At 44.6% G+C, this 27,994-nt stretch overlaps 1 protein-coding gene across 1 annotated transcript in view; it reads left to right on the top strand.

Moving 5' to 3' along the window:
* Positions 1–27,994, top strand: part of slit3 (slit homolog 3 (Drosophila)) — a 265,217-nt gene that overhangs the window by 176,834 nt on the left and 60,389 nt on the right. Inside the window, 7 exon segments of the mRNA XM_030396867.1 lie at positions 13,437–13,508; positions 17,086–17,249; positions 18,524–18,668; positions 21,821–21,892; positions 23,278–23,349; positions 24,611–24,682; positions 27,283–27,426. Coding sequence (XP_030252727.1) covers positions 13,437–13,508; positions 17,086–17,249; positions 18,524–18,668; positions 21,821–21,892; positions 23,278–23,349; positions 24,611–24,682; positions 27,283–27,426 — 741 coding nt within the window.

Here is a 27,994-nt window from a genome sequence, read left to right as displayed (position 1 = left end):
GCGGACGGAAAGTTGTTCTAATTTGATATTTTGGTGTTGGGATGAACATTAAAGAGTAAAAAGTACCACCGACAGATTAATTGACGCAATGATTTGATATCTAAGCAGTTTATTTACCTGCAGTATCACGTCCACATGTTTGTGTCCTGACTTTCATGTCGGGAGGTCGAGGAGGCGGTGGTGACGTGACACCAGACGGCTTCCAAAAAATCAGAAAAGTCGGGACATCTCCAGTGATTTTTGTGCCTGAAACCTGACAAGACCGTGAACACAGCGCTGTTAAAAAGAATCAAACCTGAAACAAAAGCGTAGGAAATGTAAAATAAGTAAAACCTCGACAGCTGAGTGCTGATGACAAAAAGAGGAAACGCCTCGTGTCTCAGTTCTTCTCTGCTCCGTGTAATAAATGTTCCCACTCCAAGAAACTCTTCTGAAAGGAAAACTTATTTCAGTTTTACTCTTAAGTGAAACTAAACACGTCTTACTCGCTGCACAGTGAACGCAGAGCGGCTGCCAGCAGCCTGTTAGCTTAGCTTAGCAAAACTTCTTGCCCAGAAGTAAGAGAATCCGCTCTGCCGTCTCCTCCAGAGCCGCCTGGTTAACGTGTTCAATCTGTTTTTTTTTAATCCGTAACAGAATCCGGAGTGTGTAAGTGACATGTTTAAGTTTTTACAGAGGGATTTTGTTCTGGCTGGTCGCCTGGCAACCTCGGTGTGATGACAAGACTTCAGACGGAGATCAGGATTACCACAGCTTTATAGAATATCACCTTTTATTTATTTAACTAGGAAGTCAACGCTAAGAGCCTTAATCTCTTCTGCGAGCGACGAATTTACATGAGAATAATCCTCAGATGCAAAAGAAAAGACCCAGATCCTCTTTTTTTTTTTCCGTTGTTGTTGTTAAGACTTCAGAAAATTGAGGATCTTAACTGTCACTGGATGGATTTAAACCCGTTCTCACCCACAACTCTCTGCAAAATCAATGTTTACGCCGGCGTCGCCGTTCACCCGAAAACGCGCCTCGAATGACAATCAGCGTTCCTCTCCGACACGACTCACGCCCGCTCTCACCTCGCTCACCCCGCTTGGTGTTTTTCTGCCAAATAACATTTTGCATTTAATCTTCGTCCGATCAATATTTTTGTTCATTCACGGCGGCAGAATACCAATTTCATTCCTGAAAAGATTCAATTTAGAGAACAGGAATGTTAGCTCGATTTAACGTGATAACATTAATTACAGCCCAAACCTCTACTCTCTCGCTTTTTTTAAAATCTAGATGTTGATATTAAACGTCGTTCCACTTTGTGTTACATGTAATTTATTGGACGCAGGCGGTCAGCTCGAGGTCCTGAACATTAATTATGACATTTTTAACAGTATGTACAAACCCTGCGCTGAATTCACTGCTGTGTTTTCTGTCTTCTTCTCCCCTTTTTTCACCCTATCAGCACCAAAACAAGCTTTAACAACCAGAGATGAACTTATCATGCTGCTGCTGCAATAACCTTGAGTTGATTTCACTGGAGTGTGAGGCGGAGAATGAGAAAGAGAGTTTTCAGAAGCAAGTTTTAGTCGCATTACTTGTTTAAAACATGAGATATGTTGTGAATACATTTTTGGAGGAAGCGTTTTGCATCTCTGCCTTCGATGTGATCGAAGGAAAAACGTCTTCGCGAACATAATTCTGAGGGACTGACTCTGTACTACTCTGTTATCCAGGCTCCATTATAACTGCGCTGGAGTTACACAGAGGCAGAATATATATATTTTTAAGGTGATTGTGCAAAACATATAATTTCTGTTTCTACTATGTGCCCAAATTGTCTGCGAAAAATCACCAAGACTCAGCTGGACGCAGAAGAATCACACAGATTTTCCCCTCAGACAAATCTACAGCAGTGGTCAGTCCAATGAAATTAAAGGGATATTCCGGTGTAAGTTTAATCCATGGTCTAAATCACCGTGAAACTGTGTTAGACTCCCTCTCGAGAGATCAAGTTAGCAGACCGCTAATTTACGGAGTTTTATCAACCTCAGAAACGACCGCATGACAACAATACACTGCAGTAAATGGATCCAAATATAAACCGCCACCAAAAAGCCACAAATAATGCTCAGAACAGCACCAAACTTCAGCAACAGTACAAATAGGGTCTCAGCACATAGTCCGGGGCATCTAACCTCCGCTAGCTTAGCTGGATTTCTACTGAAAAGCTGACTAAATTTACCACTCTTCTGCAGCAGCTTCCTGTTGACGGGAAGTCCCAACGAGTCGATTACCGAGTGCAGTAGAGTTCCGCGGCTCATGGATGAAAATGTATGATTATGACTCCATGGAAAAGCAATCAAAGTTCATATGTGTCTTACCTGCCAGTTTATAACAGTTATTATCTTGAGCGGACAGGGAAAAGAACGGAATTTAGCATTTCTAACCGCACTCGGTAATCGTCGCGTCGGGACTTCCCCGACCCGGAAGCTGATGGAGGAGAGTTGAAGTCTCACTGCATGAAAAGTGGGATTTTCGGCCCCGTAAACGCCCGGAAATCTCCCTAATTTTCGGCAGTTAACGACAATTTACAGGCTGTGAACGTGGCGTTTGTCTGTGCCGAAAATTGTCGGAAACGAACCATGACGTCAGTGGAGCTCCCGGAGGTGCGAACGCCTCTAATTTGCATATGAATAGCAGCGAAACCACGCCTGGCCAGAGAACGTGTGGGCTGGCTTGAATATCCTCACTCGGTATTGGATGAAACCACTACTCATAAACAAGCAAAATCACTCGTGATTGGTCACCCTGGTTCATTATAAATGTAAACCCCAGTGGGAATTTATATATATAAATATATATATTTATTATGTTTATATATTTATATGATTTATTCATTCATTTATATTTATGGTATCATCAATGACATGAATGAATTTACTGAGGAAGGGAACATTTGCCAGGAAGGTGTTGTTTATTCAAAGAAAGAGTTTTATTAGCACAAACACACAGCATGTACAAAGCATAATCTGCCCACACAACAAACGGGAAGCTCACAAGAGGCCCAAAATCCTGCAGCACCGCGAAGTGTCTGTTTTTGCAGACGTCTGTGGTGTGCTGCCCTGTACTTCGGAATCGCCTCTCATGTCATAGCAGTGTGGCGCAGAACTCGGTGAGCATCCAGACACCCGCCATCTTGTGCCGTCTTCCTCCTCAGACATCAGGTCCATGGCGGCGAACTTCGAAAGGTCCACCTCATCCTCAGCTAGCACACTGTCTCGCTTCCAGCAGCTGTAAAAACAATACATAAAGACGATCAGTACTGCGCATGGATACAACACATTATTTGATAGAATAATAATCACATTGACCAAAGACGGATCCAATCTAATAAATCTTACCCTCTTTGTCCTCGATCGACTCCGAGCTGAACTCCTCACAGCGTCTGCCTGCGATGCAAGATCTGGTTGTTTGTTGTCCTGCGTACTGTCTCGTAATGTCTTACAGGCAGCTGGAAAACAATTAAAAAGACTGGTATGAATAAAGAAACATAAGTCACAGTAAAATTAAGCGAGGGAGAAAACAGTTACTTACACAATGGCGTCATTGTCGACATCGTGTAAATCTGGACTTCCAGACGTGGCTCCGAGCTAACAGGAGGTCGCGGCCTTGTTATGAGGCGAGGTTAACTTAGTCTGTGAAAACAAAATGCTCGCAGCGATAAACCTCCGTGTCCCTCTGCGGCTGCGAAGCTCCGTCCGTCGGTGACATTCTTCGTGGCGACCCGGCAAAGCTTCTCCCGTCAGCACAGGCCTCCTCTCGACAATGGCCGGGCCGCTAGTTTAGCTCTTGCTAGCTAGCTTAGCTCCTGCTAGCTAGCTTAGCCGAACTTGCTTCGTGTCCATTAAAACAAAAACACTTCGACTGCGATGGAGAGTCCAACTCACACACTAACAGCACGTCGTCCGACAACAGTTCAGTCTGTTAGTGATAAAACACGACACTGACGACACACACAGTCCACTGTCAGCGGCTCGACGCCATTAACTCTCCGCTCCTTCTTCCTCGTCACTCGCGCTCCGGTCAACCCGGAAGTGTAAAAACTCTTACAGGTCATGAACTCACACGCAGTAAGAATTACTTTTCAACTGCTTTTAAAACATTCAGAACCCATGAAATTATAGAAATACTTTTTTTTTTTTTACATTTTGATATCTTGGTTATCTCAAAATATTTCATGCAAATTTTAACTTCTTAACAACTGGCGTTTTATCTTTAACTTGTTCCCAGGAGAGAGAGAGAGAGAGAGAAAAGAATAAATAATCTTTTTTACATAACATTGGCCATTGCTAATGACATACACAGTAATTAATCTAGCATACTTTCATTAAATAAATCCATTCAAGCTCAAATATAAGGGTCTATAATTAGGCTATACTGAGCCTGATCTATTTATACCAGAGATTTTCTTAAATTAAGTTAACACCTCTTAGAAAAAGGTCACCTGGGGTAAAACCCCCCCTGCAACCCTGATTTGCATTTGTATGGCTCACAGCATTTTCATTTACATGTTAAAGCCTCCCCTAGAATCAGGGGGAGGGGGGTCATTGGGGGACAACTGCCAAGCAAGGCCCACGTCAATTTCCGACAATTTACGTCAGTTTTCAGTGTTGCCTGCAAATTGCCGCGTGCAGCCGCAAACCTGGAATTCCACGTCAATCTACAGTGCTGCATACTGACGAAAATCCCACTTTTCATGCAGTGTCTGTTTTTAGCTTCCCAATAGCTTCCCTAGCTAAGCTAGCGGAGGTTAGATGCCCCGGACTATGTTCTGGGACCCTATTTGTACTGCTGCTGAAGTTTGGTGCTGTTCTGAGCATTATTTGTGGCTTTTTGGTGGCGGTTTATATTTGGATCCATTTACTGCAGTGTATTGTTGTCGTGTGGTCATTTCTGAGGTTGATAAAACTCCATAAATTAGCGGTCTGCTAACTTGATCTCTCGAGAGGGAGTCTAACACAGTTTCAAGGTGATTTAGACCATGGATTAAACTTACACCGGAATATCTCTTTAATAGATTTGTTCCTGTTTCGGTTGCCACAAACACAGCTGGAAAAGATACACGTATTCTGAACGTGATTTGATGCGTCTTGAAGAAATGTCTGAATCCTGATGTGATGAGGCTTTAATCCTGATTCTCCGTCCAGCTGGAAGCTTTCTCACCAATTAGGTTGGTAATTGTGCTCACCTGGCGTTCCTGATGACGAGTCGCTGAAGAGCAGTGAAGACACCTGACAGGTGTTTCATCCCGGGTTAAACTAAGACAAACTTTCCTGGTAACTCTGACAGTGTTCGTCTAGTTAAAAAAAAAAAAAAAAAAACGTGTGTTTTCTGGAACCTTTGTTTTTGTCCCAGCAATGATTTCTATATAATGTTTGCAATTATTAGAGGCAGTTTGAATCAATCCTGGCAACAATGCAGTTGTAAATAGGGTCATAAAACGGCTTTGTTGTGCTGCAAGCAGTTTGTGGTTTCATTCCCACAATGGAGTATTGATTTCCGAGCAGGTCCGAGTGCAACAGAAGGTTTCCACCCAGGAGACATCGGCACCGGGAAAAAAACTGAAGTCAAATATTCCAGGATGATTGCGGAAAATTGGAATAAATGATGTTGGTTTTTTTTTTGCACTCGTAGGAACACTTCAGTCGGCTCCTCGTGTTGTAGAAAAGCTGCAGAATGATCTGCAGATTGAAGTCGTGTTGTTCAGTAATTGATTCTCAACATTCCCTAAAATTGTTTTTCAGTATTTCGGTTATTTTTCAGATTCACACGCAAGAAAAAGAGTCAGAGACGTTCGTATTTATCCAGAAGCAGATAATCAGCCGCTGTGGAAGTCCTCGTGACAAACTGTCGCACAATCAGACGTTTAATATACAATAAATAGGCAATAAAATGAGTTTTCAACTAAAGTGCATGAAGGTTTTTATGAGGCTGTTTGGTAATTCAGTCGTCAGAGCTTGTTTTCACTCTGTTCCCTTTTCGCGGGCCGTAACTAATGTTAGTGATTATGAGGGAGAATAATCGTATTGAACGCAAAGTCAATATCGGTTGTAATCACGGTCGTAAAGTTACATTGTTGTGTTGTGTTTTGCAGGCGGTTGTAATTCACACATTCTTTCAGCGTATTGATCTGTGTCTGTTAAGGCTGATTGAGCATAATAGAGACTTATAGAAGATTCACTTTATTACACACACACACTCACACACACACACACATTCAGACACACACCGTGGTCGGTCAGACCTGGCGGAGTAAGACGTGAACAGACACAACTGAACCGAACTCAAGAGCACCCTTAAGAACATAAACACACGTGCACGCGATTCAAATCTAAAACGCCAAATGTTCTGTGTTTCACGTGTAGCTGACTCAGACTTAAACAAGACATTTTAATCTAAACATCGACCTGATTATCATCTCAAACAACGAGACCGCCTCTTGCAGTTTTAATATAATCCTACAGTGTGACGGGAAACACGGAAATTAATTCATGACCTTGAACGTGGTGATCACGGGGTCGGTTGAGCATGTAGAATATTGCTGCTATAAACAAGAACGACCCACACGAAAACATTCAAAGCCTCTTTCTGACTGTGGTCGAGCATTTACATACATTTTTATTTACTTTAACATCACTTTTAAATCGAGAATCTATGTTTCAGAATGACCCATCCCATCTGGAAATCAGAAAAATCATCTGGGGGAAAAGCCGAACTTTTAATCACAACGCAATATAAGACTCGTTCTGGACTTTTAATTTAGCTTGACAGCCCAGCAGGAGCCGTGGGAGTCTCTGATGTAACATTTAACATCTGAAACGTTTGAAAAGTTGATTAAATCGTGTGTTTTAGGATCGTACTTTATGTGTCTTAAGTCGTTTTAAGGTTGCATCAAATCTTTCCAAACTTAACGCAGATGTCAGCTTAACAAAACTAACATATGTTCTGACATTCTGTTTCTCATTTAGCAAATAACAGAAGGTAATAAATGCTTTAATTGTTTTGGTTGTTGTTGTAATATCTGCATCATTTGATATGAGCATTATCTTGATGCTGACAAAGATGAAATGATCAGAAGTGTCCTGAAAAAAAAAAAACAATCCCAAAAAGAAACCTCGCTCTCAACAGCTGTTATTTATTATTTAAGGTATTTTTCATGCCTGGCTTGATATCCAGGATCTAGAAAGTGGAGCAGAAGATTTTAGGACCTCTGCAAATAGCCAGTTACCCTGCACAGTTGTGTGTGTGTGCATATTTGTGTGTGTGTGTGTGTGTCTGTGTGAGGGAAGGAAGATTGACGAGTGAGGCTTTGACCTCAGTGTGTAGGCTGCAGCAAAGACACACATGATAACATCACTCTCTTTCTTTGCCACACACACACAAACATGGACACACACTCTCTCTCTCTCACACACACACACACACACACACACACACACACACACACACACACGAGCACGCCCAAACACAAGTGATAGCATCTCCCTGGTGGGTTGCCTCTAAAGAGTCTCCTCCATCACTGACTGCAGAGGCCCTTTTACTGCAGCCGAGAGACGACTGCACCGAGAGCACACACACACACACACATGCACACACACACACACACACACACACACACATGCACACACACAGACACACACGCAGGCATGTACTGCACATGCTGACTCAAGAAGACACGCTTAATAGTAGCACACACACACACATACAGGCGTTTATACACACACACACACACACACACACACACACACACACACACACACACACACACACACACACACATACAAGCGTTTATACACACACACACACACACACACACACACACACACTCTGGGATCATGGATCTATCTCACACCACTGCAGCGGTCACTGCAGCCTATCAGCAAATTAAAAAGAAGAAATAGAGCTGAATAGGCATTTTGTAATGGAAACATCGTGTGTCACAAACACTGTTGGACCGAGCTCTCTTTTACTGTGACTGCAGAAACAAAATGTGTTTTGTTTTGTTTTTTCTTCCTCTAATAATTAATCTGCAGGACAAAAAAGCTTCCAGTGAAATACAAGCTTTAAAATCCATGCGCAAGATGAGTTCATAGGAGATGGAAATGGAGAGATGATTAATAAAAACAACCCCAACTTATAGTGATTAACACAACAAAGACAAATTCTACTTTTGAATAAGAAAGTCGAGCTGCTAACGGGCAGAATTGTATCTACTGTGCACAACAACGGTTGTAATGATGTAACGTACAAACGAAAGCTGAAAGACTTCATGATTCCTCAGATCTTACAGGGACACAAGAGTCTGAATAGCATCCAATAATGAATATCTAGAGATCTGCGTGTCTTTAACCAGTTTATTTAACCAGCCACCTCAATACATTCTGAGTTTTCACTTCAGAATCCAAGTTTTATTCCCCGGGAAATTAAGGAAAATGTCATAAATCTTGCCCCGTTAAAGAAAGTGAGAGAAAAAGTCCTGGATCTGTTCCTGCACCAAACAGCTAAAGGGGTCGATTCTGTGCCGGGACCCGCTCTGTGATATCCTGCTGATAAACCAACAAACAGACGAGGTTGAAAACATTACGTCGATTACTTCGATTACGTCTTTACTTCTGCGGCTCCATCAATTCTAAAGGTAGACATAAAACAGAGCCGTCGGAGGCTTTGCCGGGGAAAGTAAAGCTTTCTCACCGGACGCATAACGTCACTTTGGAAACAGCTGCGACACAGGATGCTAATACACAACACCCAAAGTATGTTCCTAACCATATAACATCAGTTGTGAAACATTTGTAAATGGGAGTGTGAGTACGCGGCCAAATGTTCCGGTTTACACTGTGTGATTTTGTGGTGAAAGTACAGGATGGCGTGTCGGGATCCGTCAAGGCTGCAGGATTATAACGTTTAGACTGACATATGGTGGCGGGCAGAGCCAGTGGAAAGTTCCCATCTGACTCTTACACTGTTAAACCAGAGCGCTGCTTCAAACCTGGAAGAATTTCACAGGTGTAGCTGAAAACAATCAGCAGAAATTTCCGTCAGTTTAAGAAGAGTGTGAATGTTCGTCTGTGCAAAACCACCGACATGTTGAAACTTTACATTTCTTGATCTTGGTTTGTTTGGTTAGTATTAGGAAAAGACCATGTTTTGGCTTAAAATATCACTTTTGGTTGGCCGCAAAAACAGCCGGAGATGTCCTGAGATATCGTTATAAACACCTTGTTTTACATCGACAAACACGGCCTGTCAAAAATACCTGGATTCTGTCTCTGCAGACATGGTGCGACCCTTACAAATGTTGAAACACAGTCTTGTCCTGCATCTGTAACTTAGGCACCAACCTCTCCACCTCCAAACATGAAAGTGAGGTCATAAACATGTAATGTTAACTTTATATTGCACGTTTCGTTGAATGCCGACAACCTATGATGTGTAGAAATGTAAACGTATTATTGGTTTGCAGAGACGTTAACTGCTCTTTGATTCCTTTCCTGTCAGAAACCTTCAGCTCTTCCATCTAACAAAGGCACAAAAACCCTCAAATGGTTATAATTAAAGACTACAACGCAAGTCATCACTCGGTGTGGTGATTTAACTTTTCCTAACTGGAATCGATACATCTTCTCAGTTTTAAATGGCAAACGTCCAGCAGCAATCGCTCCAATCTCGTATTATATTACAACCGCTTTTTTTTAAGAGTGCCCACTCATTTAGGGATAGGAAAAAATGTGTTTTGGCTTAAAATATCACTTTTGGTTGGCACAAAAATAGCTGTAGATGTCCTGATATATTGTTATAAACACCTTGTTTTACATCCACAAACATTGGCCTGTCAGAAGTACCTGGACTTTGTCTCTGCAGACATGGTGCGACCCTTACAAATGTTGAAACTCAGTCTCGGTCACCGTCCCCTTCACCTTCAGTCTTGAAAGTTAACATTAAAGACACGTTTCGTTGAATGTCATCAGCCTTTGATGTGTAGAAATGTGAGCGTATTGGTGATTTGCAGAAACGTTAAATACCAACACGTTATCACGGCCCGTTCGGTTCCAGCAGCTCTTTGATTCCTTTCCTGTCAGAAACCTTCAGTTCTTGCATCTAATAAAGGCACAAAAACCCTCAAATGGTAATAATTAAAAACTACGACACAAGTCATCACTCGGTGTGGTGATTTAACTTTTCCTAACTGGAATCGATACATCTTCTCAGTTTTAAATGGCAAACATCCTGCAGCAATCGCTCCAATCTCGTATTATTTTACGACCGCTTCAACTCCAAGGGTATCTGCGATTTTTTAAGAGTGCAGTCGCGGCCAAAGGCGTGTAAAATAAACTGGGGGGGGAAAAAAAAAACAGCCACGATATAAAACATAGTTGTGGACTTCTAAATGATGTTTTGAGTGTTTATCTTGGCTTAAGTCTGTCCAGTCGCTACTTTATTAAGTCGGAGAGATGCAGAGGAGGCGGGGGGGGCTGAGCAGAGTGAGCGGGAGAGTAACTGACAGGGAAATTGCAGAGGGAAATTATTGTTATTTCACAATTAAATTATATATACTGGGTGGAATCACCCCTGACAGGGCTGACCAGAGCAGCACTCCTGATGTGTGTGTGCGAGTGTGAAACTTTATCCGTCTACCAAGGCCACTGAGGCTACGCTGGCAGGGAGGGGAATGTAGAAAGAGAATCGGAAGGAGAGAGAGAATTAAAGAGAAAGAAAAGTAGTAACATCAACACGGGGAAGTAAAAACAGTCTATTTTAAGGCTGAGTGGGTGTTAGTGAAAACACAGCAAACCCCCGGTAACGACCCGATTCCCAGCAGTTGTGACGACAGCGCGTAAAACAAACCGTCCTTGATTTCTGTCGGCGAAATCCGAAACCGTGTGTGTTTAGGCACAAACATATTACAGATGCTCTCGTCTTTAAATTTGGGGCCGTTTCTCAGACGGAGCGCCGGCCTTGTCCTTGTCGGGAAGGCATTAAAAACACATTGTCAAACGTGAAAAATGAACGGGGCTCCCGTTATAAAGAACGACCGCTCAGTCTTCATCCGTCCCGAAACAATGACTCTTTGAATTCACAAGGTTTCGGGTGATATGTAAAGTAAACTAGCCCCTATTTTCTATCCAGTGAAATTAATGATCCATGAAGACTTGGGCAAAAACAAAGCAGAGGGTTGCTCGGGCTCGTGTGGATGTTGGCTCTCGCACGCCACCAGAAAAATTATACTGTAGTATAAATTCTAGAAATCCCTGGATTTCCTAATGTAACATGGATCTCTCATTCGCCCTTGTTTTTAAAAGTCGAATGTTTTTTAAGTCTCGAAGGCATTTGAACAGACTCGCAAGTTATAATGAGGGATCGTTATTATGTTTTGCTGCACGTTGTTGTATTTCAGACCGAATCAGTCTCTTAACGTCAGTTTATTACATGAGTCAAATCGATAATACGACAGATTTTAAGGCGATCACTTGCTGCTCAGTCATTGATTGTACTTATATTCTGGCACATGCATTTCCAGCATTTTATTTGCGTTATTTTCCTTTTTTTTATTGCTTCATTTTCTAACACTGGAATCAGTTTGGTTTGAGAGAAAAACCTTGTTTACTGTAACTTCAGTGGTCGTCTTGCAGAGAGACTTTTGCACCTCAAAGTTTTATGGACCTAATGTAACTTTTATGCCTTTCGTCCAGTGTTGTGTTTTGCAGTTTTGTAATTTTATGTGCATGTGTTCGCGCCTCGGTCGAGAGGGACTCCAGCTTGCGTTCTGATGTGTTTCCCTGCCGGTGTTTCTGTATACGCGGCTTCACCAGCTCGTACGAGTCTGATCCCCCCGTGGATTCCTCTGATGGAACAGTCCTCTTTTCTGCATTTTCTGTTTTTCCTCTGCTCTCATTTCAGTCTCCATTTCTGTACATGGAAACCACAGAGAATCAATAGGCGTTGTGTTTCTTCAGTGGGCCAAGTGGGATTGCCTGTGTGTGTGTGTGGGTTTATGTGTGTGTGTGTGTGTGTGTGTGTGTGTGTGTGGTTGTAATGACAGTCAACCTTGTTTTTCATTCCACTTCAGGTCGATACTACACGTGAGACAGTGTAGTTTATGTGAGCGCTAATAGTCAGAGACAGCAGTGACCTGCTTATGAGTTAGAGATGAAGAAACACAGATCGAGGAGGGTTCATGTGTGTGTGTGTGTGTGTGTGTGTGTGTGCGTATCAATAAGTAATGAGTTAAAACTCGATGTGATGACTCGGCACAACAGCAGCACCCCGGACAGAGGGTCAGGAATTTTTTATTTTTTATTTCTTGCAAACGCAGTGTGTTGCAGTTTTGAAGATGTTCGGAGCGCGACCAGCGATGTTTGTTTAATTTCTATTTAAATCAAGTCAATTTTATTCACATCAGCCGGAATAATAAGTGTGTCTCGGTGGGCTTTACAGTCTCCACATCATGTGAAACCCTCTACTCTGAGTTCAGATAAAGAAAAACTGCTACAGTCATGAAAATAGAAATCCTTTGTGTCAGGACGAGAGTTTCTGTTCTTAATAAGCTAACATAATATATTTCCTCGGGTCATTTGTGCCAGTAAACCATAGATCCATTTAGGCTCCTCTAAAAGGGCTTAAGTTAAACTAAAATACTGCATTTATTTATAAGACTACTTTACCATAAAAAGTCATCACACCAGTATTTTATGCTGTATTTGCTACAAACGTTGTTATTTCTGCTGCTAAAATGACTTTTAAAATCTTTCATGGGATGTTTTGTGAGTCTACAGTGATTTCTGTTGCCTTCCTCTCCTGTGAAGGCAGTGCAGAGTAACACTGAGTTATCACAATCAGCAAGTTACCTTCCATATATTTCTCACATACCACTGTAAATAATGCAAACAGCACCATTACATTTGTCCTTTGAATCACTTTACTTAGCTGCTTTAAACTAAATAATTCAGGTTTTGGATGGTACATGTTGTCCTGAGAGTGATTTTCTTTTCTCAGTTTCTTTGATTTGAATACTTATCCAGACCCTAAAAGGAGAAACGAGGTATTTAACAATAAAACCATACAGATTCTGTGCTATCAGCCGTCCATCAGGACCCCCGAGGATTCAGTTTGCAGCCAGTTTAGAGTTTGAAACCACAAATGTTCTTGGAAACTCAGTTATTCAACTGTGACTCTAAAACAAAAAGTCACTAAACTTGGAGATTTGTGGCCTTTTTTTCTCTGCGAGGGGTCAAGAAAGCGGCGACAAGGACTTGAACCTGCGTTCTGGATCATATTTAACTTGACTTGCGTCAGAGTTTAAACCACCAGAACAAAAAGTGGCACCACTGCTTTATTTTTCTAACAATCTGTTTTTCTCTTTTTCCTTCTTCTGTTTCTGTGTCCAGCACCCTCAACAACAACAACATCACCCTCATCCCCCTGTCCAGCTTCAACCACATGCCCAAGCTGCGGACCCTGTGAGTATTACACACTGTTACACACTTCTACACACACACGCACACACACACACACAGACACACACACCGACACGCACTCTGTGGTTGCACATTAACACCAACACACACCAACACACACGCAGATACATTAGTGCCTCCTGTCGCATGCACACTGAGTGAGTCCAGACACACACACACATAACCAACGTTCACATACGCCCACGCCACACTCACACACACACACACACACACACACACACACACACACACACACACACACACACACAGCGTGGCAGCGGGGTCTGTGTGTGATCTGATCGTCTAATCACGCCATAATAAGAGACCGACTCTTCTATTGTTTCATGACTGTGAATAATCATGTGGCCGATACGCACACACACACACACACACACCCACACATAAAGACACAAACACAGACGGATACAGTGACAGATGCACACACACACACACACACACACACACACACACACACACACACGAGAATAATGGTAACCTCATCGCCACCACAAGAGAGACTTGTTTGTACTCTGTAGCTCAATCTGCTTTGATTCATTATGAGAAACCTCCTTTAGTGATGTTACTGATGTGAGCACACACACACATACACACACACACACATACACACATATATGCACACACATATGCACACACACACACACACACACGGTCGTTGCCAGATCTTCCTCTCTGATTGATTAGAAGAGGGACTTGGATTCTTCTCTGTGTCGTTCTGTGCGAGGGGGAGATCTTACAGTTGCCAAGGCGATGGCACGACATCTCGAGGGGGAAACTACCCAGAATCCTGTGGGCCTGTCTTTTGAGAGGCATTCCTGCCGGCCACATTGGGGGCTGAATTCCGTCGAACCAGACTGCGCAGAGTGGGATTTCCTCTCCAAATCGGCGTTTTGAAGAGGCGCTCGTGCGGTCGAACGTCCCAACTCGACGTGCAGAAATGGGGATTTTCTGAATACATGACTCATCTGAATGCAGGCGGGATAACAATCCCCATCTTTTTACGACCATTCCGTCTGCTCAACCGTTGAACGATAGCATCCATCAGCAGCCAATCACGCGGCAGGGTTTTTTTTCTTTTTTTTTTTTTTGCTTTATTTCCTGCATACTGCTGCAACTCTAGTGGCAATACGGCTCGAAAATCAGCCTCTTAAAATTGGATTCCAGGCGGCAGAGCGGCTACACGGCCGCCAACAGATTGAGTGCAGAGTTACCAATATCCAATATCTTTTAATCAGAAGCCCTCGTCTGCTTCTGTTTTCTGTCAACACTGAGTGACTGTCTCCTCTGATTTCCTCATTTGTCCTCCTTTTCTCCCTCTTCTCCTCCTCGTTATGTGTGAATCCTGTCTCGTGTTTCTTTCCTCGCTTTTTCCTCCTTCTCTTCTCCCGGCTTCTTATTTTTATGAATTCTGTTTTTTCACCATCATCACACCGTTGTCCTTCCTCCTCTGACCTCCTCCTCCTCCTCCTTGTTTCTTCCTCCTCCGTATTAGATTCAGTGTCCGTTCCTTCTTGCCCGCCCTCAGATCCCAGTATCGAATCTGCTGCTTTTATAAAAACGACTCATTCGATCCAACATGTTTAGAGACGTCCCCGATCTGATAAGTGGTGGAAGTTCGAGAAGTTTGTCCTCTCTGAATTAAACGTCTCCCCTCACCTGACACGTGAAGATTTCTTTCACGTACGTTTATTTTTCTCTCCATACGTCTACCTCTCTCTCCTCCTCCTCCTCTCTCTCTGTCAGCAGCAGCGACATCACCTCACACTGCCTCTCATTCATAGATTTTAAAACCCGGTGAAAAGCTGAGAGCTCCCGCTGCTCCTCACTGTGCTGCAGACGAGCCTCAGTGACCCCTCGGGAGCAAATACTGAGAATAAACACACATACGGAGACGGACACACATCCGCAGAAACGCCGTGCAACAACGCCCTCAGTCACCCGCTTCAATAAGCCCAACAAACCATGTCACCGACTTACAGCCGCACACAAACACGGCACTTTCCTCCGCGGCCCCCCGCCTCGTCCCATTCTCCCCTGTGTTTTAATCCTACTTGTCGGTAATTAAGGCCGAGCCGGGGGTGGGCCGGGACGTGGCTATCTCCAGGCGGGGGTTTGACTATAAACTGGATTTATAATGGGAGTGCGGTATTAAAACCCACTGCCCCCGCTGCTAGCATCAATGAGCCCATCTCTGTTCCATAACAGGATTTGTCCTCTGCTTTATTACAAAGGGAGGCCTGTCTTCTGAAAGGCTAGATATCCCGGCTGGCATATAATACGCTGACGAGACATTCTGCTGTTCATCCGCCCTCCGTCTCCTCATCCCTCTCTCTCTCTCTCTCTCCCTCTCTCTCTTCCTCTCTCGCTCTCTCTCTCGAGGTGTCAGATCCTGCCGGTGCAGCCCGTCGAGAGCCTCAGCTCGGTGAAACATCACCTGACGCGTTTCTTTATTGAGCTGTACCTTTTAATTAATGCTACAAGTCATATTTGAAAAGGCTATCAGTGTGAAACTGTTGCTTAAAGGGTAACTCCAACAGTTTTCACACACTGGAGCGTGTGTGCCGGCTCCGTGCGGCTCCACAGGAAGCTGCATGGAGTCTGATAAATTGCGTCCGATGATGTCACCGCGTGGCTGAATTGCATCGAGGGTAATGTGCGGAATAAAAAAGGTGTCGAGTCCAACAGAGTTGTAGGAGAGCAGCAACTACCCACAATGCAACTTAGCCACTGAGTGATGTCACTGGAGGGAATTTATCAGATGTGTAAGAAAGCTCTCCGGAAACATAAAACCTCAAACTAAATGTACGTCTAGAGTCGTGTGAGGAAATACGTGTTTTCGTAATTTTTGGGTGAATGACCCTTTAAAATGTCTTTTACCTGAAGAGGCTCCAGGAACTGAGAAGCATCCTTTATAATCTCCACAGTTCCTGCCATTCGGCTAACGAAAATAATCCAAAGACATAAAAAACATCTCTCTTAGATGTTTATTTGCTGCGTTTTTTCTCCGTCTGGCTCATTTCTGTGTTTCCATTTATCTCCTTATGTTAATGTTCTCTTTGCGTCCACTCTCTCTGCTCTCGTCTTCTTTCCTTTCCTATTTCGTCTCCTTCCCCACCTCTGTCTCCGTCTCTCCCTCCTGTCTCTGCTCCTCTCTGTCTTTCCGAGCAGATTGTGATTTAGCCGACTGTGTCAGCCCTCTAAAGGGAGTCATATTGTCACAGACCTTGGGGAAATGAGAGCTGAGGATATTGCTGTGTGTGTGTGTGTGTGTGTGTGTTTGTTTGTGTGTTTCACCTAAGCAACAGCCTCACGACGCCGGCCAAGGCTGTAAAGCCGTGTGAAAAATAGAAGCCATTTGAACGAGGACTCAAATACATTTGCTCTGACTGAGCTGATGTGCTCAGATCGACTCCACAGACTCCCCGAGAGCCTCTGGAGGAGCGAACACATCAGACGATAATAAAGAGTTGGCGTAATTGATAATTACGTCAACTAATCACAGCATTTATCCACGCACAGTTTTTCTTGAAGCTAACTATTCCCTTTCGCCATCCGTCCCCAGGCGCCTGCACTCCAACAACCTCCACTGCGACTGTCACCTGTCCTGGCTCTCTGATTGGCTCAGAGCCAGGCGGGGCTTGGCTCCCTTCACCCAGTGCATGGCCCCCGCCCACATGAGGGGCCTCAACGTTCCAGATGTGCAGAAGAAGGATTTTATCTGCAACGGTGAGCTTAAATAAACACACGTACACAAGCTATCCAGTTAGATTCTCAAAGAGCTCGGCTGCAGGATGTTTACGACGGCGTGACGTGACTCGCTCTTACTCGAATGTGGTGATTAAAAAAACAAAAAAAAAGCCCTAACCTGACGTGTTTTTTAGTTTTACTCAATATTTTCTTCTTCATTGGCTGTGGAGCAAAAATCCAGAGAAGAAGCCGCCTCCTTCGCAGCGCCATTAAATCGACAATAAGACTGTAACGTAATGTTTCCACGTTAGGAATTGGTGCAGAATCGCTGATTAAAAATATGACAAACAGAGCGGAATTCGAGTGGAAGCTCACAGTCGAGTTTCGGTGCCGCTGACAGCAGAGGCTTCTTGACGTAGAGCTTCGCGATGCAGAGGATGTAATAAAGGCCATTATTGCAGGCGGCGTTGTTATCAACTCCAGACAGCCCGGCATTGAGTTTATATCACTGAAGGCATTACACCATGTAGAGCGCATAATCAGCTAAAAGGCCAGCATAAGAGCAGTGGTGTTATCAGCTGTAAGATAGTATAGGCTCTGTTTATAGGCGTCTGATTCAGCTCTCTGTGCTAATAGACTGTCACCCTGAGCTCTCTTTATTAGCCTTTAGTCTCGTCTTTTCTGCAGACATGCGCCGCAGCACTCCTCCTCTTTCTGCACTTTCCCCCCCATCTCATCCTTTACTACAGGTGTCAGAAACAAACCTGTGTTTCTCTTGTTCCTCCTTTATTTTCTCTCACCATCCCTCCTTTTAAGAAGGGCGCAGTCCGTGGCTCGATTATATTAAGTGCTAATATTCAGGCTAAAGGTGCAGTAAGCGTATCACCGGAATAACCGCTAACTGCTGCTAACTGTAGCTGCAGTTAGCTAGTTGGATCAGTTAGCTGTGCAGCGAGTGGTTGTGACTGGGAACTGATATTTATACAGCGAGCAAAGGAGCTTTTAGACCACGACCGCCCAGAGCTAGCTGGTTAGCATGCTAATTTATGCAGATATCTGTGCAACAAAAGATGTCAGAGTGTTGAAAACTGTTATTACTTCACGTTTAGTGATATTTTTAGGTTATTTCTTAACTAAATTCTTCCATATTGCACCTTTGATTGCAGTGACTTCCTGTGTCACACCAAAAGATGGTATTTTTCCCCCAACAAATACAGAATATGAAACTTTCTCATGCTCTTTTTTTGCAGTAGACCGTGCTGATCTCTGTTCTGTGTTTCTGTCGTACTGAATCTATCTGTCGCCGTCTGCAGGTCCGGCTCAGACGGAGTCGAGGGCTTGTGTTCCCCAGGTAGCCGTGTGTCCGCCCAGCTGCACCTGCAACAACAACATAGTGGACTGTCGTCGGAAAGGTCTGACTGAAATACCGGCCAACCTCCCCGAGGGCATCGTGGAGATGTAAGACCGCTTTGCTTTGTTCTTGAACGCTGCTGATCTTCCGCAGGCGTCTCATGGATGATGTTTAACGTCCCCGGCGATGTGTTCACGTTCAGATCTTCCATAATCTGCAATAACCACGAGAGAATCATGTGGCAAATTGTCTTTTTCTGCTTCTTTTGATTCGTTGAAAAAAAAAACACTGATTAGAGGCAAATGTGTGAGTAAAGACGTGATTCTAGTCTGGTGAAGGAGACATTTAGAACTATTTGTGAGATTGGAAATGGAAATAGCCACTGTCAAAAATATTTATATGCAAGGGTGTGATTAAAAAGTAACAATGCAAACACACACGCGCACACACACACACACACGCGCACAGTATATGCATGGTTGCACATATCTTTAGAAACTTTGATACACAGTGATAAACTAGACCATAAATCTGCTGTGGCACACTGAGTTTTGCATCTCATTTTGGATTGCAGCAAAACTCTTTCTTTTTCTCTCTCTCTCCCTCCTTGTCGCTGCCTCTAAGACACATATTTAAAGACACACACACACACACACACACACACTCACACTCACGTACACACACACAAGGCACAGCGGGACGTGTTTGATATCCGTATTGATCGCTGTACCCTGTTTGTTTGTACGGAGGACAGCTGGTTGATTGCTCTGTGAGTAAGGAAGCAATTCTCCCCCGCAAAGCTACACCAATACCTCCATACCTCCCCAGCATAAGTAATAGATTCACACACACACACACACACACACACACACACACCGACGCACACGCATATATATGCAGACACACCAGTTTTGTTTGTGCTAACAAAGAACGTACTCGGGCACAAATTGCGCGTACACACACACACATTCTGAGAGGGTCAAACACACACATGCATTTTGATTGAGCCACAGGCAACAAAACAGATCTGATGAGAGACACACACACACACACACACACACACACACACACACACACACACACAGCATTAGCATTGGATCCATTGTAATAAATGTTGTTGCTGCAGCCAGAAACAGTAGAGTATAATAGGATGATGTATTGTCAGTCCTCCGATAGAGACAAAGTCATCTCTCTGCATGCTGGTGGCAAGAAATCCCTGCCAAATGTGTGTGTGCGTGTGTGTGTGTGTGTGTGAGAGTGCATGCATGTGTGTCTATGTATGCAGCATGCAACAGCGCTCTTCCAAGAGTGTGTGTGTGTGTGTGTGTGTGTTGATCTGTCTCTTCAAATCAAATATATTCATAAAGCAATTTAACGAAACAGGTTCGTCTCAAGGCGTCTGACTCCATTAGAACATCAGCAGAGGTGTGCTTGAGTGAGCTTTTATATTTGTGTGTGTGTGTGTGTGTGTGTGTCCGTTGCGAACATGCTCACCTGCCAAAACCCGTCTCCCGTTTCAGCCGTCGTCTAATCGTCGCCGCGCCTTATAGATTTTTTATCCAGCCTCTTAAAGCGTCTTCCCTCTAATACGTCCTTCGATATTGAGCCTCTAAGTGTCTTTGTCTCAACCTTGTTTGAGAGCCCCCAGATATAATTTGTTACCTGTTGTGTGCGCAGATTGTCCCCGTCGATATCTGCACATCCTTGATTTATTTTGACCCCCTCAGTCGGAATAAGGTGCTTGTCGGCCTGCCAGCAGCGGCGCGAGCTGCGGCAATTTAGAAAGGGACGCGAGCCAAGACACCTGTGAGAGTCGTGGTGCGTTCACAGCCAAGAATAAAAACACACTTTCCTCTTCCAATGAATTGAATTTAATCAGATGAACAGATGGATAGAGGGACAGATGGATAGAAGGGAAAAGAGAGGGATGGAGAGTGGAGGTCAAGAGTAAGACCTGGGTGGGGGCTCAAGAAGAGGAGGAGGAGGAGGAGGAGGAGAGGAAGAAGAAGGGCGGATTAGTTCCCATTTATCATTCTGACAGCTGACCCTGTGGCCGGCCTTGGGACCTCACCGCATCCTCCTCCTCTCTGATGCTCCCTCTCCTCTCCTCCCTGTCGTCCACACTTTTCCACTCCTCTGATTCCTCCGCTTTTGTCCTCCTTTCCTCGCTCCCCTCCTCACCTTTCGTCGTCCACTTTTCATCCTTTCTTTCCCTCTAATTTTTCTGCACGCACACACGTGACAAGTTTTTCATCCTCCTCCTCCTCCTCCTGCGTCCTTCGCTGTCCTACTTCCTCGCCTCCTTTTTGCGCCGCAGCAACAAGGAGGACATGAAGAATGCATGAGCTACACCGACGAGTGTGTCGCTTAGACCGTCAGCGGAGCAGAGACCAAACTACAGTACATTTCCCCGAGCGTGGGCTTTGTGCCTGGTTCTGAAGGCTCCCCACATGATAATAGAGTAATACCACCGGTGTGGTGTAATGAGTCTGCCGTCTTCCAGAGAACGAGATCTAATAAATTCCCTTTGGCACTTCGCCGGAAAAAGTTGTGGAATCTAAAACGTTCGTAAACAAAAGTCTGAAGAAGAGAGTGAAAGATTCAAACTGAAAAAAACATCAGAAATCCTGATTTAAAAATGAAATTTGTCACCATCCTGCTGCCAGTTAAACTAACGACCCCGTGCGACGATATTAGCTTCTCACTGCGGGCGAGTTACAGTAAGTACGATACAACCAGTGTGTCATACTTTCCCACTGGAAACCTTTACGTACGCCGATGTGCTGCACGTCCTGGCCGGAGCCTCGCTAAGAAAAACATGAATTGTGGTCAGCAGTCCGAGTTCTGGTCGGTCCCGTGTAAACTCATTACCGCCGGGCTGCAAAATCCAACTCAACATTTCACACTGAGTGACCTTGACTGGCCACCGCTTCAAAGCGCTGACCGCTGACCGCGGAAATGTTGTGTAGATGTTGATTGGAACGGCCACCTTTTGAACTTTCTGTGCGCTTGTGCTCGGCTGATGTTGGGAGGCAGACAGGAATTCTTGATAACCGAGAGTTTCTCCGTCCTCGGCGAAAAAAAGAAAAGAGAGAATGAACTTACAATCGTACTGCTGTTGAGGTTGTACTCTCATTGTATGTTTAACGGATGTTGCGCTCCCCTGATTGATTGTGTTTTATTTTTTGAAGGGATTGTTAAAGATCGTCTAACTCCATCTGTTCTCTTCCCCTCCCTCCTCTCTCTCTCTCCCTCTCAGTCGTTTGGAGCAGAACCTGATTAAAAGCGTCCCTGCAGGAGCTTTTTCAGTCTACAAGAAGCTCAAAAGGATGTAAGTGTGTCTCGAGGAAACTGCAAACACACTCTCACACACATTAACTCACATTAAGACCTTTGAGATGAGGGTGTTTGACTGACACCGTGCACGGGATGCAACTACAACATCTGCACCATCTGATGTCTTAATCACTGATGTGGACAGGAAATAAAGCAGACCCAGTACAGACCCATGGGGCGCTCCGGTGTGGTACAGCTAAACATTCATACATTAATCAACTCCAGCTTTAGCAATGCAATGAGTGAAATGTGCCAAAGGCTGTAAACAAATCAATAAATGAGGCTCGATGGCCCTGACTTCTGTCTGAAGCTTCAGTAATATCACTCACAGTCTTCACAGCAGCAGGAAGTGTGATCCGTGCTCTCGATTGTAACTCATAGCTGGATAGAAATTACTTTAACGTACGTATTTTGAGATGAAGTCTGAATCATATCGGCTGAAGTCACATACTCTGAAATGAAGTTGTCTAACGGGAAAAAGACGCGGTGACTTTCACGAGATGTGGATCTAAATGATCAGGATCTTCATATTTTCTATGATGTGTTTTACAGTTTAGCTTTAACGTCAGTGAGAGAAAAAAACTGACTGTGAGCGTCAGGGCAAAAAGAAAGGGTGTGTGTCTCATCCCAAGTCCGTCCAGCGCGCGCACACACACACACACACACACACACACACACACACACACTTCATCTCATCTCGTCTCATTCGCACACACCCCCACAGACAGAAAGCTCATCGGCGAAAAATGTCCTTATCATACAAATGCCTGAAAATGCCAGACTTGCAGACTTTGTGCACTGTCTTAAGGTTATCCACCCACCTACCCATACACACACTCTCGCACACACACACACTCTCACACACACACACACTCACACACAGATAGTGTTTTAACCTCCTCAGAAGTGTTAAATAATGTATCTTACAGCGATGGAGGTGAATGACATGAACTGCACTTAACACGCTTCCAGTTTCTCCCCCTCTTTCTCCCTCTCCTCTCCCCCTCTCTCTCCCTCTCCCTCTCTCCCCCCTTCTCTCTCTCTCTCCCTCTCCTCTCCCCCCTCCTCTCCCTCTCCTCTCTCCCTCTCCCCCTCTCTCTCCCTCTCCTCTCTCCCTCTCTCTCTCTCCCCCCCCTTCTCTCTCCTCTACCTCTCTCCCCCTCTCTCTCCCTCTCTCTCCCCCTCATTACTCACACATTCAGCCCTTCTGACATCTCTTTTTGCTCGTGTCCCCTTGCCTTGACCTCTGCTGATGTATTCTCTCATGATCATTTGTCAGACAGTTCTAGGACATTCACATAGCAGGAACCCCATTACTGTGTATTACAGTACTGCACTTATCTCCCCCCTCACTCCCCCTCTCTCCCTCTCTCCCCCCAGTGATTTGAGTAAGAACCAGATTTCTGACATTGCCGCCGACGCCTTCAGCGGCCTTCGCTCCCTCACCTCACTGTAAGTATGACACACACGCGTGCCAACACACACACACACACACCTACACACAGGTATGAGCGCTCACACACACACACACACACACACACACATCCAGACAGGAAGGTAATTGTGTTTCCAGACATTTAGCAAATAAAAAATGTTGTCGCTGTCGATCTTGACAACCGGACCACAATGCTGCGTTGTGTGTGTGCGCACATGCGAGTCGTAGTATTTGCCTGCATGCATGTGTGTGTGTGTGTGTGTGTGTAATTGTACGTGTGTGTAATCACGGAGGGTGAATGTGATAAGAACATGAAGGACAGTTTAATTTGAATCAATCTGGAGCATGAAAATGAGACAGACAGACGGACGGACAGACAAGCAGGAGCAGACAAGGTGAACTCTGCTGGGTGTTAAAACCGAACACACACACACACACACACACACACACACACACACACACTCACAGTCGAGTCGGCTGAACAGGAATGTCACCGAGATGCGCGACTCCTGCCGCAGAGGCCAGCTGAGGCGTGATGGAGCAAAATATGAGATTGCTGGAGTGAATTAAACGGCACATCTCAAATATTATTCCAGTTTTTGACAATCAAGTGAGATAAACGCTCCGACAGCGTGCTCAGTGAGGAGAAATGACTGCGCTGTGATTTCTACACTTAGTCAGTTCTTGTCACACAAAATCTGCTTCCTGCTCGGTCAGTGTGATGGGGCGGAAATGTTTAGAGAAGCTGGATGCGGGTGGAGTTTTATGAAGGTTTGCAGAGTGATTTCTAATGGTGTTTGTGTTGATCAGTGAAAAACATCTGTCTTCATATGTGGTGATTAGATTCTTTTTCTGTTTTCTTTCATGAGTCAAAAGGATTCTCGCACGTCTTAACTTGAAAAAGCACTTTAAAAAATCTGAGTTTACTATCTGAAGATCGACACAAAGCTGAAAAACATCTTGTTTCTTAGCAACTGAGACGTTGAACGTTGAATATACGTGATATTCAGCTGAGACACTCTCATAGGACAGCTGCTGTCAGAGCACACAGGCAAACTGTTTAACATCAAACTTTACTTTAAAGTGACACTGTTTATTGTGGAGGAACATGAAGTGTGCAAAACTAATCCTGGCATTGATCATCAAACACCTGCTGCTGCTCATAACAGCAACTTAAACATGTAAATAGATATTTCCCCTAAATTAACTTTAATTGGACAAACCGTAAGAGGCCACTGCTTGTCACCTAAACCATGTTGTTCTGTCTGTCCTGCGCAGGGTTCTGTACGGCAACAAGATCACGGAGCTGCCCAAGGGATTGTTTGACGGACTGGTTTCCCTGCAGCTGCTGTAAGTACCGCCTGCACCGTCCATTGTGTTCTGTGTACCTGTGTGAATGTGTCACCTGCGTGTCGTCCCGCCAGAAAACAATGAAGCGCTTTGCTCAGTCAACAAGAGAAATACGAACCGTCCGAGAAACACTGTGTTGTTTTTAAAAGCCTGGTCTGAAATTCTGTTCCTGTTCATTTTTCAGAACGGAACTGAAGTTTTGTGTTTCTGTTTCTGTTAACGAGAATATGAAAAGTCAGAAGTTAATTAGTCAAAGCTCCAGACAAACTACAGACGTGTTCTTTAACCTCACTCCAAACGCAGCGTCACATTGTTGTTTCTACGTTTGTTCAGTCTTGTAATTAATTTTTCCCAGATTAAGATGATTTGGTGACATCATATCGTCGATGTTTCGGGCCTTTTACTGCTTCAAAATGAGGTTTGGCTGAAATTTTATGGGGAAGAGCAAATCTTGGTAATCATCAGTACAACACGCTGGCAGCTGAAGCAGAATCATCTTTTCTTGCGTTAACTCTCCGTCTGTCGAGCATCGAGCGTGTGCGAGTGCACAGAAAAGTCCAATTGGTGCACTGTCATAAAAGCCGTAATCTCCCACAGCTCTTCTAACGTTTAGCGTCTACCGAGGAGGATCGCTATTAATTCTGAATAATTCCTCATGGGCACGGGTCCAAAACTGCAGCAGCAGTGTTTCCAGCACGCAGTAAAGATTCTGTCTCCTATGCAGCCGCTACGTCGGTTCTGTTGGTGGCATACGGCCCCCGCGCTGGACGAAATGCCGCAGTCCGCTGCAGAAACAGCAAATGTTCTGGGCTTTTCCGTCGTAAAGGGAAGCGAAGCAAAGAGAATGAGGATGAGTGAATCTAACCCACAAACACCTTTTTACGGGCTTAGGTGGATCATTGGGATGCATGGTGCATAGTCAGAGAGAGAGGGAGGAGGGAGGGAGGGAGGAGAGAGGGAGGGAGGATGGATGGGTAAATTAATGGATGGAGACGGAAAGATGGAAAAAAAAGATGTAAGGAGTGAGGAAATATGGAGAAACATATAATGCAGATGGTATCAGAGAGGAGATCAAATTTGAAGTTTCAAGTTAAGTGTATGTACACGGTGACATCATTAACATTCAGTATTCCCAGACTGGAACAGAAATTCCCTGAGAGCTCGTCATGAAACACCAGAAACGCCGACTGCTTTACGTTTGTTTGTGCACGACGGTGTGTCTCTTTAATCGGGGGGAATTCACGACTTCTGTGCGTTTGCGACGGCGCCGATCAATGAATAAATAAAGCGCCGGACGTTTAGTTAACATTCATGTCCTGCCACATCATTGGTCAATCCCACAAAGATGCTTCCCTCACGTGTCTGTTAATATCTCGCCGCTGACAGGAAGAGAAGTCTGTCAGTTTGTCAGGAATCATAAAGACGCTGTTTTTCCTCCCGTACAGTGTGATCATTATAAATCATATATCAGCTCTCAGCGCTGAATCAAGCAGCATTGTCAACCTGCCGTGTCAAAGGTGTGTTTATTGCTGCGTGCGGCTGCCGGTCTGCTGTTTGTGTTGTCTGCGCCGCTTTGTTTTACTGGTGCAGTTTCAAGTAATTAGTTCCCCCTGTGAGCCGCCTAATGAGGCGCGTGTGTGTCGCAGAGCAGCGAGTGTGTGTGTGTGTGTGTGTGCAGCCTGAGCGCGTACGTAGACGTGGGTTATGCCGGTATAGGCGCTCGTTAGGATGACTTGAGATGATTAAGCCGAGCTGCAGAGTTAGTCACCTGTCTGACAGTGAAGACAGAAAGAAGGAAGGAAAGAGAGAGAGAAGAGAGTGCAGGACAAACAGAGAATGAAAGTATGAGAACGAGTGAGGCGAGGAGGGCAAGAATGTGAAAAAGCTGCAAACTTGGCTGTATTAGCTAATGAAGTGCAGGTATGAGAGGACGGACAGGCGGAGGACAGGGTGGAGGTGCAAACCCTTCCTGTCATTTACCTAATCCCTCTATCACATTTCTCATTTCCCTTCCTCTCCCTCTCCTCCATTTTGCCCGTCAGCCCCCTTTTTCCCTTAATTGTATATCCGTGTCACTCCGAGTTAAATTTTCCGCCTGCCCCTTCTCTGTCTCGCTCCATTATTCCCTCCATTCCATCTCCATTCGTCTATCTTTTCTCTCCCTCCTTCCCTTTTCCTCTCCTTCCCCACCTCCCCCCTCTCTCTCTCTCGCCATCTGTCTCTCCCATCAAAACAAGATATTACGCTCCCACCCCAAACAGGAGACGTTCCCCTCCTTTTTTCTCCAGCAGAGAGAAAGTGAAAATAAATAAAACCGCAATTTTTTTCAGATTTATGTGTCATGGCCAGAAAAAATATAATCACGAGTGTGTGGAGAGGGTAGACGAGGCTACAGGGAGGGACGGGGGAAGAAATAGCGGGGGGAAAAAACAACGACGGGGGAGAGAAAAGTAGTGGTTTCGCATCCGGGAAAATAAATTATCTCATTAACAGCGTGCGTGTTTATCTTTGTTTGTGCAGCGCGCGGAGATATAAAGCTAAATAGTAAAACAAATGCAGATGAATAACAGATGCTGAATTGCTCTTCTTTTGTGTCTCAGGCTGCTGAACGCCAACAAAATCAACTGCCTGAGAGTGAACACCTTCCAGGACCTGCAGAACCTCAACCTGCTGTCGCTGTACGACAACAAGCTGCAGACCATCAGCAAAGGCCTGTTCGCCCCTCTGCGCTCCATCAAGACTCTGTGAGTGTAGTCAATAAAACACACCTCTGACCCGGTGCCGAATCAATACAGCGCCGACGCAAGACTGGGTTAACTTTAACGTGTACCGATGGGGTGTTTGACCCACTGTCGGCGTCTTCTGTCGGGTCAGTGGATCAAAACGATCCGTCTGTCGGGGCGGTTCTGGGAAACAGAAAGACTCAGAGTGAAGGTGAAGTCTTTACTGGAGGAAGCAGGTGGTCGTACAGAAGAAGTCAGTCCAGTCACAGCCAACAAGTACAGACAGAGGGAGAGAAAAAGTCCAGAACCAAGACAACAACTGGAATGGGACTCGGTGAGGCGCGTATATCCACCAAGGTCCATGTATTGTTCCCCGACAATGAGTGAAAATATTGACAGTTAAAGAAAGTGAGAAGAAATGCCCTCGTCTGTCTCTTTATCTGGATCAGCACCAAAAGTTAATAAGGTGTATTCTGGGTTCGAGACCCGACATCCATCCCAGTTTTGACGAAATCTGTTTGGTAGTTTTGGTGTAATCCTGCTGACGAACCCACAAACGGACACGGACGAAAACAACCTGCCAAAACCC

The sequence above is a fragment of the Sparus aurata genome, chromosome 18 (genome assembly GCF_900880675.1).
Source record: "Sparus aurata chromosome 18, fSpaAur1.1, whole genome shotgun sequence".
Classification (NCBI taxonomy): Eukaryota; Metazoa; Chordata; class Actinopteri; order Spariformes; family Sparidae; genus Sparus; species Sparus aurata.
The sequence above is the reverse complement of the archived record's forward strand: the minus strand, read 5'-3'. Positions and strand labels throughout refer to the sequence as shown.